The sequence below is a fragment of the Eumetopias jubatus genome, unplaced genomic scaffold, assembly GCF_037043125.1.
Source record: "Eumetopias jubatus isolate StellerSeaLion01/CBP00866 unplaced genomic scaffold, mEumJub1_p1.0 scaffold_12, whole genome shotgun sequence".
Taxonomy (NCBI): domain Eukaryota; kingdom Metazoa; phylum Chordata; class Mammalia; order Carnivora; family Otariidae; genus Eumetopias; species Eumetopias jubatus.
In genome coordinates, this window is record NW_028274818.1 from 72,681,765 (window position 1) to 72,694,723 (window position 12,959).

At 53.4% G+C, this 12,959-nt stretch overlaps 1 protein-coding gene across 1 annotated transcript in view; it reads right to left on the reverse strand.

Moving 5' to 3' along the window:
* The window catches only part of CORO7 (coronin 7), a 57,016-nt gene extending 47,359 nt beyond the window's left edge, over positions 1–9,657 (reverse strand). The window contains exons 1-5 of the mRNA XM_028117548.2: positions 9,498–9,657; positions 7,165–7,261; positions 5,982–6,056; positions 1,699–1,769; positions 1,102–1,285 (exon numbers count right to left, since the gene is read on the reverse strand). Of these exons, the coding sequence (XP_027973349.2) occupies positions 1,102–1,285; positions 1,699–1,769; positions 5,982–6,056; positions 7,165–7,261; positions 9,498–9,557 (487 nt within the window). The 5' untranslated portion in view covers positions 9,558–9,657. The remainder of the gene's footprint in view (positions 1–1,101; positions 1,286–1,698; positions 1,770–5,981; positions 6,057–7,164; positions 7,262–9,497) is intronic.
* Between the last annotated feature and the right edge of the window lie 3,302 nt (positions 9,658–12,959).

A 12,959-nucleotide genomic window follows, 5' to 3' on the forward strand; every position in this document is an offset into this window, starting at 1 on the left:
ACAACACCAGGCCTGCGAGGGCTTGAGACACAGCAGTTACAGCTGAGTGACCCCCTGATGACAGACTACCTGGACCCCTCTGCTTCAAAGGTCAGGCCGGTCTCCTGGATGGTACCAGGAGCTGGGCAGTTCACACTACCGACAGCCCTCGGGTCGTCTCTCTGTCCCAGCCCGAGGTGGGGACCTCACCTCAGTGAGCCTGGCCTACCCTGGACACTCCACACAGCCCTAGAAGGCAAGGCCATCCTTTAACTCTCAGAGCCTGCGTCTTTGCCCTAAAAAGGGGATGAGCATGTAAGGCCCTCGGCAGAAATGACGTTGTGGCGTCACCAGAGAATACAAGGCATCCGCATGGGTCACAGGGTCATAACCATTCACTGAGGAATCTGACCCAAAGCTGTCATCATCTATGCTTGTCTGATTGTGTCTCCCCACATGTTGAAGCCTGACTCCCGCTGTGACGGTATCTGGAGGCAGGGCCTCTGAGAGGTAACTGGGTCATGAGGGTGGAGCCTCCTGAACCGGATCAGTGACCTGGTAAGAGGCCCTGAGCACCCCTTTGTCCCTTCCGCTGTGAGGATACACAGCAGGACGGCCATCGGTGACCCAGGAAGCAGGTTCTCACCACACCGAGTCGGCCGGCACCCTGACCTTGAATGTCCAGGCTCCAGAACCATGAGCAATGAATTTCCATTGTTTGTAAGGCCCCCCGGCTGTGGGGGTGGCTTAGAGCAGCCACCAGACTTGGAAGGCATGAAGACAGGCTCAGCCGTGAAAGCAAGAGCAGAAGCCTGGGGGAAGGGGCTTCAAGGCGGCAGAATCCCCGTCAGGCAGAAAAGCAGCCAGAAGTTTGTTTTCAAAACCAAAGTGACACACCACTCGAGCAATACCAGTAGAAGGAAGGTACTTAGGCATACAGAGGAAAAACAAGTTCACGAGATGAAAACAGATGCCTATAGGAAGTGGGATGGAGCATTTGTGATATGTCGGCTAGAATCTCACAACCTTTCCTCCCACGGACACACATACTCTAAAATTCACAGTACCGAACACCTAGAGCGATGGAGTGCTGCCCAGACAGGGGCTGCTGGGCAGGGGTACCTGTGAGGGCCTGCTGCTTGGCTACATCCCAGACTTTCACGGCCGTGCCCGCTGCGCTCGCCAGGACGCCATCCGCAGCGGGATGGAACTGCAGCACCTCTACCTGGACAGGCTCTGGACCCAGCACCAGCCCGGGCATCGAGGGCAGCACCTGGCCAGGGGCGGGCAGGCGCCACAGCTTCACCTACGGGAAAGAGCAAGTCTGTGAGCCCAGGGCCGCCCCCAACCCTGGGACTGTGCTTGGGCATGGGGGCTGTGTATCCCGTGTGAGGAAAGACAGGGCAATCCAGCCCAGGATCACGGGGTGTCATTAGAGGCAGGGGTGTGGGGGGAGCTGGGAGACATGGGGCAGGGGCTCTGCTCCATCTCCTCCAGTGTCCCCCACCACCCCAGCCCTGCACTCCTCAGGCAGCCCAGCAGCAGAACAGCAAGCGAAGTCCACGGCTCCCAGCAAGGGCACGGGAGCACAAGGGAGCTGGTGTGGGCCGAGGAACCGAGACTCCGGGCTAGCCCGGCTCTGGAGGCCTGTGCAGGGGCCGAGGGCCCTGGAGGGAACTGGGAGGGACATTGAGCAGTTCGTCCAGCAGCTCCACTCACCGTCCTGTCAGCTGAGCCCGTGGCCAGGAGGAAGTCATCAAAGGGAGAGAAGTCCAGGTCCGTGACCAGGTCTGCGGGAAAGCAATGGCTGACACAGGCCTGGCGAGAACTTACCAGAACTTTGTTTACAGCCCAAGAGGATATCTCCCCAAGGTGGGGAACCACAGCCCAGGGTTTCAGAGATGGGACAACTCTGCCTACACGGTGGCAGGCTGAAAGTCCACGAGGAAAGGCACTTCTGGAAATCCCCGCCTGTGGTACACAACCCCCAGGATGCGCCAAGGCCCTGGCATCAGGAGGTTAGCAGCACGATGACAGGCAGAAAGTTCCTCAAAACACCAAGCACCTGCATGTGCCCCAAATCCAGAGCCCAATGCAGGGCCTGGCCTGCAAACATGTGAATGAATGTGAGTGCCAGCCCTGCTCTGGGTCCACGAGGGATTCACAAACTGGACACCACCCAGCCCTGACAGACCCTCAGCACCTCCACAGCGAGAGAGACACACACACACACACACACACACACACACACACACACACACACACACACACAACCTCTGCAGATGTAGCAAGAGGTAGGCTGAGTACGGGGACTCTAAGGTCAGGGCTCAGGGCAGCTTCATGGAGGAAACACGGTGAGCCCTGAAGAATATGAAGGACTAGAACAGGTCAGACATCAGGGAAGCGGGGGCCTGGGTGACATGCCCAAGCTAGGAGCTCTCTGCCCCTCAAGTCCCCACCGGGGGGGGGGGGGGTGGCCAGAGTGTATCTGACCCGGAGGCTGAGCAGCCAGATTCTCTCTTAAGGGAATTACACCCGGAACTGGAAGGCCTAGTGACAGGGCGCCTCAGGGACTGGCCTGGGTGGAGGGCAGCCAGCTGGGAGGGAGCCGTCAGCTCCCATGCCAGGACCCTCCTAAGGCCTGCGTGTCCAGCTGCTCCTTTGGTTTTGGAAACTCCCCAGGCCTTCAGCTCTGGAAGCTCTCCTCTAAATCCCTTTTTGGCTAAAGCAAGCTGGAGCTGGTCTCAGTTCTTTGCAACCCAAGAACCTGAGCTGCTCAGCTCCAGAAGGCCAGGAGAGGGAGACAGGGGCACACCGAGTGAGCCACAGACCTGAGAGGAAACCCACATTTCCTGAACCTCACCAGTGGGGGGAGGAGGCCAGGGCTCAGTGTGGAGGGTGGCAGGGAATTGTGAGCATGATGGCCAGGCTTGCATCACCAGGGTAAGGAGCGCAGTGACTATTTCTGCTGCCTGCCTCCACAGGGGGTATGTTTTCCTCTCAGGCCAGAGCCAGACTGACTCTGAAGAGAAAAGAGAAGGGCAGGGACACCTGGGTGACTCAGTTGGCTGAGCGGCTGCCTTCGGCTCGGGTCATGATCTCAGGGTCCTGGGATCGAGCCCTGCATCAGGCTCCCTGCTCTGCGGGAAGCCTGCTTCTCCCTCTCCCTCTGCTGCTCCCCCTGCTTGTGCTCTCTCTCTTTCTCTCCAACAAATAAAATATTAAAAAAAAAAAAAGGAGAAAGAGAAGGGGCAGATGAAGACAGGCACCGCTTGGGACAGCCCTGGTCTGGACTCCGGAACCCCTGCCACCCTGCCTGTGGGCTCCGCACTTGACAGGGCAGGGCCCAGGCCAGATGCAGCAGCCAGCATGACCAACCTGGCATCCCCGAGGAAATGAGAAGCGGTGATGTGGCCAACCTGAGTGCCCAGCTGAACTGGCAGGCCCGTGTCCTTTATGTGCATTTACCTCACCAAATCCTCACAACAACCCCTCAGGATGGCACTATGGCATGATCCCCAACTGGGGGACAAGGACATGAGGAGAGAAAGGTTAAGTAATTTGCTCAGAGCCACACAACTAAGAAGGGGCAAGGCTGACTGATGTCAGGCGGTCAGTTCGGTTTCAGAACCTACATCTTCAGACAGCACCACACTGCCTTTCCCAGTTCGGAGCAGGTCCCCAGCCACCCCACAGCCCAGACCGCAGGAACACTCTTCAAATGCTTCCCAGCTCTCTGCTCCCCTGGGTGGCTGGACTGAAGGGCACTTGGCCCTGACCAGGAGGCAGAAGGTACCCCCGAAGGCAGGGGGACAGCCAAAGGCCAGCCCACTACACTCTCCCCCACCAGTGGCACCTCAGAGGGCACACTGGTGCCTGCCGCCTCGAAGGCAGGTTCTGAGGAACTAGAGGTGCCCCCAGAGCAGCATTCTGGCAAGGCTGTGAATAGTTGAGGCCACAGTGAGCTACACCCTATCAAAAGAGGCCTGGTCCAGCTTCTCCTCAAAGGCCCCCCAGTAATGGGGCTCACTACCTGACAGACATCAGCAACCTGGGGCAGCTCCCCCACGGGTAACATGCATCAAGAATACAGGGGCCAGGAGTGCCCAAGGGGCTCAGTTGGTCGAGCGGCCCGCTCTTGGTTTTGGCTCAGATCGTGATGTCAGGGTCCTAGGATCGAGCCCTGAGTCTGACTCCACACTCAGTGGGGAGTCCACTTCAGGATTCTCCCTCCCTTTGCCCCTCTCCCAATGCACGCGCACACACACATTCTCTCTCTCTCAAATAAATAAATGAATCTAAAAAAACCAAAAGAAACAAAAAAAACAATACAGGGGTCAGACAGACCCTGGTTCCAAGTCCAGTGTTGGTAGGCTCCTAATCTCTTTTAGCCTTAGTTTTCTTAGCTAAAATATGGGTCATTTAAAATTTTTCTTCAAAAAGGTGTAAGAGGGCGCCTGGGTGGCTCAGTTGGTTAAGCAACTGCCTTCGGCTCAGGTCATGATCCTGGAGTCCCGGGATCGAGCCCCACATCGGGCTCCCCGCTCAGTGGGGAGTCTGCTTCTCCCTCTGACCCTCCGCCATCTCGTGTTCTCTCTCCTTTTATCTCTGTCTCAAATACACAAATAAAACCTTTAAAAAAAAAAAGGTGTACGAGTGGATAAAAAAAGCGGACTCCTTCCACCTGTTACAACAAAAATTAATCTCAAATGTTACGCTAAGTGAAAGAAGCCAGATTTGAAAGACTACGTGTGGTATCATTCCATTTATGCGAAACATCCAGAAAAGGCCGGGCTACAGCTGGCAAACGTTTGCTGGAAAAGGCTAAGACGGTAAATACTTGAGGGCCTGGGGACCTTATGGTCTCTGTCACACCTCCTCAACTCTGTGGTTGCTGGGAGAAAGAAGTCACAGGCCGAACGTCAATGAAGAGGCGTGGCTGTGTCCCAGAAAATGCTATTTACCAAGACAGGCAGCCGGCCAGATGTGGCCGGGACAGTAGCTTGCAGTCCCTGGCAGCAGAGGCAGAAAGCAGATCAACCAGTGTCTGAGGCTTCGGTGCCGGAGGTGGAAATGGATTAACCACAAAGGGGCATGAGGATCCTCTGGGGAAATGTTCTAAAATTGGGTTTTGGATACCCAACTCTGTCACTTCCATCAAAATCATCAAATTCCTCACTCAAAACAAGTCATATTAATGGTATATAAATGATGCCTCAATGTAGTTGTAAAAGGCTTTAAGAAGGAATAAGAAGAAAAAGTATAGACAACGTTCTTAGCACATAAAGAGCTCTTGAATGGTCTTCACCACTGTTACTCTATTGGCTTCTGTTCTCATCACCTGGACCCCTACACTGAGCTGCACACCCAGACTGGGGATCAAGGGTCAGACCCTTTCCCTCCCCCAAGGCCACCCAACAGGCAGCCAGGAAGGCAAGCCCGAGGGGCTGGCCTGCAGCCACAGCAGCTGGACAGGGAGCGCGAACTGTTCCCTTGGAACGGGCGGGCTGCCAGGCAGGCTGCCGGGAGCCCCCAGAAGCAGCTGCAGCACACAAAAGCTCTCTTTGTGAGGGCCCGTCTCCCGCCCTGAAGCCCAGCCAGCCCCCTCCTTGAAGGGCGTTGAGCAGCCTGGCTGGGGAGGAGGCCTGGTGGTGAAGGGTGGTCTGCTGGGCTCCAGGAGAGGTCGCGGGGCTAAGAACCCCATAGGGCTGAGTCCTCCACAGTGGACTCCACGGCATCAGCCTGGAGCCTGGCGCTGGCCAGGGCACATCCCCCCCTCTCAGTTGGACGATCTGGAGCACTCAGCTTCCCCTCTCTCTGCCCAAGTGCAATTCTCAACCAGGACCCAGCTTTCCAATATATCTTTCGCTGTACGAAAGTACAGCGAGGACAAAAGGAGGAACCTGGCAAGCCATGGGACTGTGGAACCAGGTGAGTATGAATCCCTATACCCAGGGAGGGAGGAGCGAGTTCTAGACTTCCTGGGTCCAGTCTCCACTCACCTGAATGGCAGCCAAGGTAGGTCACCTGTCTTTTGTCCTCTCCTTGGCCTTCCAGAGGCACGATGCCCAGCACACCTGTCAAACACACGGGGGCTCTGACTTCAGTCCTAATGGGAACCTTTTGCTGCCCAGGGCTCCCAGAGGACACGAGACCCAAAAGCTCAGCCTTGGACCTTCCCAGAGCCTCCACCAATTATAAAATAATACCTCTCTGGACACAGTGATTGGTCCAAGATTATTTTCTTACCTACAAAAAAACCTGCTGTGACATCAGATGTACAGAAGATACTGGAGAAAGAGGTTATCTCTTTCTGGCATTGTGGGTCATATGCGGTCAGCTTTGGGCCACCAGTGGCCACTTTTCCCAGCTTTACCTGAGAAAGAAGCCATCACCCAAGGGCAGCTAAGCCAAAGGACAGGACACAGGTCAGGGCCAATGGCATGTGTGATCCTCTGGATACAGCTCTGCCTAAAACCTCTGGACATCTTACTTACACCAGCCAAGGAAGTAATCAAGTTTTGTTTAAGTCAGTTTGAGGTCTGAGTTATCACTAGCAACCAAAAAAGTCCCAACTAACATGGGAACTTTTCAAATCTCGGTATTCCTATTGACCCCAGCCAATCCCAGACCTCCAGATGAGGAGTGGGTAGCACATGGGGACAGCTAAAAACAAACAGGATAGTCCTCTCCTTGTCCTCCTGGCCAATCTCTTAAAAACCATAGCCAGGGGCGCCTGGGTAGCCCAGTCAGTCAAGCATCTGACTCTTGGTTTCGGCTCAGGTCATGATCTCAGGGTCCTGGGATCAAGCCCCACATCGGACTCCACGCTCAGTGTAGTCTGCTTCACATTCTCTCTCTCTCTCCCTCCCTCTCTCTCTGCCTCTCCCACTTGCACTGTCTCTCTCTCTCTCTCAAATAAATAAATAAAATCTTAAAAAAAAAACACAACAACCCACAGCCAGTGTGGTTTATACAAAGTATACACACATGCCCTAATCAAAACCAATCTGATCACTGCACATTAACCAGTTTATAGGGGTGTAAGGCCCTGCATGGTGCTGACCTCTGAGCCCCACGAGGAGCCCCCAAGCCTCCAGCCTGAAATGAGCCTGTCCTTCCGCCCCATCCTAATTAGGGTGACAGTGTCTGAATCTCCATCCACATCCATGTCCACCTCCCTACCTGGACGGTCAGAGTTAAATGCAATCAAGTGGCAGCTGGATTTGATATGGTTCCCACATGAGGGTGTGGTTCCTGCTCGAATGTCACTGATCCAGGCCTGAAAATAAAGAATAAGAATTGTGATGGCCAGGTCTCTGCTCATAACTAAAGCAGGGGCTGCTCCATTAGAAATGCATTCCTTTGGATCTAACCCTGTCCCCACTCATGCACTCCCTTCAGTGCATTCAGAAATGATAACCTAAACCATAGGGGGGTAATTTGGTCTATTAAATCGGTTCTCTAATAAGGGGGAGAAGACTGTCAGAAGGGAAGCCAGGATAAATGAAGTCAAGAGGCCAGGGGGTTGTTTCTTTTAAAAGGGAGAGAGAGAAGCAGAAAAAGCAGAAGTGAGTACCTAAAACAGAAGACAGACTCAACTTCCTCCAAGGCACTGCTGAAGGCCTCTACCAAGTACAGGGGTCTCCTTGCAAGCCCCAGGAGAAAAACACTCAAGCTCAGATAGGGGAAGAATCAAGGCCTCTCCTCCACAAAGTCTCACAGAAAGATGAACAATGCACCCCTGAGAAAAGGCAATAATGTTAACACCCCCACATACGGAGGGGCAAAGGAGCATTCTTTCTGAAACTAAGATCAGCAAGGTCCAAACGTTTTCTCTGTTGGTATCAAAGCACTGTGTCACACTCAGCCCTGCCGCCTAAAAATTGAACACCCTTGTTTCCCAACCTACCCACCCACAGTGCACCGGAAACCGTCTCCTCCATGCAAGTTTCTATTTCAATTTTCACCTGTGTTATCATCTTGCATTATTTCATGTTTACTGTACAAATAGAGTGACAGGAAATATCTTTGAAAAGGAGAACATATCACCTGTCCTCCCATCTCCCTAATCTAAACTGTTTTTAAAGCTCTCTCTGTAATCCCTGGTCCCATGCCTGTCTGTTTACCTTGTTGGACTAAAGCCCACCTGGGACAAGACCCAAGGCCCATCGAGTATACTCCAGACCCATTCAAGGAATGCTTACTGCACTCAGAAAGACAGTATTAATGCAAGTCTGAGCACCTCTCCACCCCTTGCTTTGCTTTCAGCCTTGTAGTGCAGTGGCCCTTGGGCTCTGCAGGACCGCTCTGGACTCATCTGACACCTTGCTTCCCCATCACTGCCCTCCATCCACTCTGGCCCACTTTTCATTTCTCCACCAGGCTCTTTCCCACCCCACTCTTCTTGTAGCTGGCTGCTTCTCACCTTCCTGACCTCAGCTTAAATGTCACCTCCTCCCTGCAGCCTTCCCTGACGACTCTATGGAGATTAACCTGCATGTGGCCATTCCACTCCATCTCCATTCCAGCCTTTCCTGTGTGTTCTTCAGGGCACTCACTAAAACTTGCAGTGCCCTTGCAGGCCTGTCTGCTTGCTGTATGTCTCCCTCACAAGACTGTAAGCAGTACAGAGGAAGGAAAGTGCTGTGGTGTTCATAGTTGTGGTTCCAGGAGCACACGGAAGTAGAGAGGAAATATTGTCCAGAGGATGAAAATTGGGCTGCTGCCCCAGGCTATCCTGCTATGCGTTTGCTCTTGATGGGGCTACTAGAAGTCAGTTCCTAAGCCTACCTTCCAAATAATATGGGGAGCAACAGACCAGGACTGGCATCATCTCTGAAGCACACCCCTCATCAAGCCGGCTGCCCTTTCGGGGTTCCGAGGCGCCCCCCAACACCTGGTTCAGCTCTTCCTCTGGGCTCCACCTCCTCGGGCCTCCCCATACCCCATCCAGCCCCTGGGAGCATCACCCCAGTAAGAGAAGAGCTGCTCTTGCGCCAGCCGCGAGAGAAGGAAACGCCGGCGGAAACCCGAGGGAGGGGCGCGCCTCTGTCTGAGGGGCTCCCGCTCTTCAGCTGACACACCCGGACTCGCCAAGGCCAGCAGAGAGAGAGGCATCTCTCCCACACTCCAGCCCCGGGCAGGGCCGATCGGGGCGGCAGGGAGGAGCTGGTGCCAGCAGAGCCCGAGCCGCGGTCTCCGGCAAGGCCGACCGGAAGCCGAGAAGGCAGGCAGCCTTGCAGGCCTCAAGCCTCGGCCCGGCCGGGCGGGCTGCACCGTTTCGGGGGTCCCGGGGCGAGGCGGGCGAGCCCGCGGACCGCGGCGCTCACGGAGCGGCCAGAGAGAGACCCGGCAAGGGAGCGCCAGATTCTGTCCTCCGGGTGCGACGGGGCAGCCGGGACACCGGGCCCGGGCCTGAAGGGGGCGCCCCGGGGCAGGCGGGCTCGAGGGGTCCCCGCGTGGGGTCCAGCGGAGGGGGAGGGGCGGGGGCGCGGGGACCCGCGGGCAGGGCCCACCTGGCGGCGGGACGGCCGGGCCTCCGTGTGTCGGAACTTGGACACCTTGAAGCGGCTCATGGCGACGGGGACTGCTGCGGGCGTAGCTTCGAAGACCCGGGCGTCGGCTCTCAGGTGCACGGACAGCAGCCGCGACTCCCGCCGCCTCCGGCCCCACCCGCTCGCGACCGCTTGTGGCCACGCCCCGACACACCCCCGGCCAATCGCAGCCCGCTCCGGCCCACTGGGCCCCGCCCCGGGCATCTGTCCCCCGGCGCGAGCGCCGCCGGCCCCGCCCCCCGACCAATCGCTGCGAGGCCGCCCAGCGAGGCCACGCCCCGATGCCGGCGGGCTGGCAGCGCGGGCGGGGAGGTCACGTGTGGCGCGCTGTCCGCCCCCGACCCCGAGGGGCGCGCGCCAGGGCTGGGGGCACAGTCCCGGTTTTATAGTCAGCAATTTTTCCCGGGGAGGCTCTCCAGCTCGCCGGGCGCGGCCTACCCGGGGCGGAGAGGGGGCGGAAGTGGACTAGCTCCATTTCGGAGACAGGGACCGCGCTCAGGACAGAGGAGCCGCTAGCCGCGGTCACACGGATAGCGGGTGGCAGCGGGGGAAGGAAGGGGCGCTCAGGTCTGACGCATATCCCTGTCGCGGGGCTTACTCCAGCGCCTCCGCGTCGCACCCCTCCTGCTTAAGCCAGGTGGGCTCGAGGGCAGGGATGCGGCCTTCAGCATCCCCGCATTAGGGCATGTCTTGGCTGCCGGCCTTGGGCGCCGTGGGGCAGGAACGACACCTGCAAGTATGATTTAGAGGTAACCGGAAAGGGAGAAAAGTGAGAGAAATGGAGAATACCTTTCAGAGCCCCACCAATGACTTGCTTAGCCCCCAAACAACTCAGGAAGAAAAGAGAACAGCTTCATTCCGCAACCATTTCTCTTTGCCTTGGAGAGGAACTCCAGAATAGGCTTTCTGCTTGAGAACAGGCAGGACACCTGCTCAGGCGTGTCTGGAAAAGGGACTTTGATCTGAGGAATGTGAATGACTGCTGCAAAAATTTCCGAAGTCTGTGGCAGAGGACAGCCTGTCCTGAGGTACCCGCCTGCAGGGCGATTCTGAAGGTTTGTAGTGGTGGAGGGCACCAAGGGCCGCCCAGATGCAAGTTCTTTTTTTCAGTTTTTACAAGTAAACTGTGAGGTCTAAAAGACTACTTCCCACCTGGATCCTACCAGGTGAGTTAAGAGAGACTTTGATATCCGTAAATTAAAAGTAGGATGTCCGGCGCCTGGGTGGCTTAGTTGGTTAAGCGACTGCCTTCCGCTCGGGTCGTGATCCTCGAGTCCCCAGGATCGGGTCCCACATCGGGTCCCACATCGGGCTCCCTCTCAGCGGGGAGTCTGCTTCTCCCTCTGACCCTCTTCCCTCTCGTGCTCTCTATCTCTCATTCTCTCTCTCTCTCTCAAATAAATAAATAAATAAAATCTTTAAAAAAATAAAAATAAATAAAAGTAGGATGTCAGTGGAGTTGACTGAGGCCTGGGATTTGGAATTCTAAGCAGTCCAGCAACCCCTGGATACAGCTTTTCCAGGGAGCCTACTCTTCAGACTCTGGAATTCCAGCAGAATCTGCAGTGTTGTCTCATGTTGGTCGTGGTGTTCGATTACTGCCAATATTGCTTCTTTTTCCCAAAAAAATTGTGGTAAAAAAATATAAGATTTACCATTTTTAAGTGTCCAGTCCAGTAGTGTTAGGGACATTCACAGTGTTGGGCAACAGGTATCCAGAACCTTTTCATGCAATACTGAGACTCTATACTCATCAAACAACAGCTCTTCATTTCTCCTTCCCACCAGCCCCTGATAACCACCATTCTACTTTCTATTAGTTTGACTACTTTATTTATTCACTTACTTTTTAGGATTTCATTTTTAAATACTCTCTGCACTCAACATGGGGCTCAAACTCACAACCCCGAGATCAAGAGTCGAATGCTCCTCTGAGGCAGTCAGGAGCGCGTAGTCTGACTACTTTTGTTATCTCATGTAAGTGGAGTCGTATGTGATTTTCCTTTATTTTATTTAGCATAATGTCCTTAGGTTCTTCCATTTGTAGCATGTGACAGTATTTCCTTCCTTTTTTTTTTTCCCCAAAGTAAGCTCTATGCCCAATGTGGGACTTGAACTCACAACCAGGAGATCAAGATTCGGACGCTCTACTGACTGAGCCAGCCAGGTGGCACCTTTTTATATTATCATTTTTTTAGGATTTCCATCCTTGTTAAGTCTATTATACCACTATATGCACCACATAATATATACCATTGATATACCACATTTTGTTTGTCCATCAATAGCCATTTGGGTTCTCTCACCTTTTGGTTGTAGTGAATAATGCTGCTATGAACGTGGATGTGCAAATCTCTCTTTAAGGCCCTGCTTTCAATTCTTTTGGATATATACCCAGAAGTGGGATTACTGGATGATAGAGTACTTATATTTTTTTGAGGTTCCTCCATACCAGATATTGCTTTTAGAATTACAATTATTAATAGTTTAATACCATCCGTTACTATAGATTGTTTATGGTATGCAGTCATCTCTTCTTGCATCAACAATATTTGACTTATAACCTCCCAGGAAGGGGACATTCAGACATTATGCATTGCAATTTACATGTAAATCAACTATAGATCTAAAACTATAAAAATCTTAGAGGGAAAACATAGAGCAAAAGCTTCACAACACTGGATTTGGCAATGATTTTTTTTATATGACACCAAAAGATCCAGGCAAAAGAGAAATAAACCATGAAGAATTTAAAAGTCTGTTCCTCAAAAGACATCATCAACAGAATAAAAAGGCAGTCCACAGAATAGGAGAAAATATTTACAATTCATATGTGTGACTTATAAGGGACTCATATGGAGAATATAATAGAGAATTCCTAAAAGTTAACAACAACAAAAACAAACCACTTAAATTAAAAATTGGCAAATTTCTGGGGTGCCTCGGTGGCTCAGTTGGTTAGGTGTCTGACTTCAGCTCGGGTCATGATCTCAGGGTCCAGGAATCAAGCCCTGCATTGAGCCCTGTGTCTGGCTCCACACTCAGCAGGGAGTCTGCTTCTCTTTCTCCCTCTGCCCCTTCCCCTGCTCGTGCCCCCCCAGTACATAAATAAAATATATTTTTTTAATTGGCAAAAGTCTTGGATAGACATTGCTCCAAAGAAGATATACCAATGGTCATTAAGGGTATGAAAAGATGCTCAATATCACTAGCCATTAGAGAGATTAAAAGTATTATGATACCACTTCACACCCAACAGGATGGTTACTACCAACAAACAAAACCCCCAGAAAATAACAGGTGTTGGTGAAGATGTAGAGTAATTGGAACCTTTGTGCACTGTTGATGAGAATGTAAAATGATGCAGCAGCTGTGGAAAACAGTACGGTAGTTCCTCAAAAAATTAAAAATAGAATTATCATA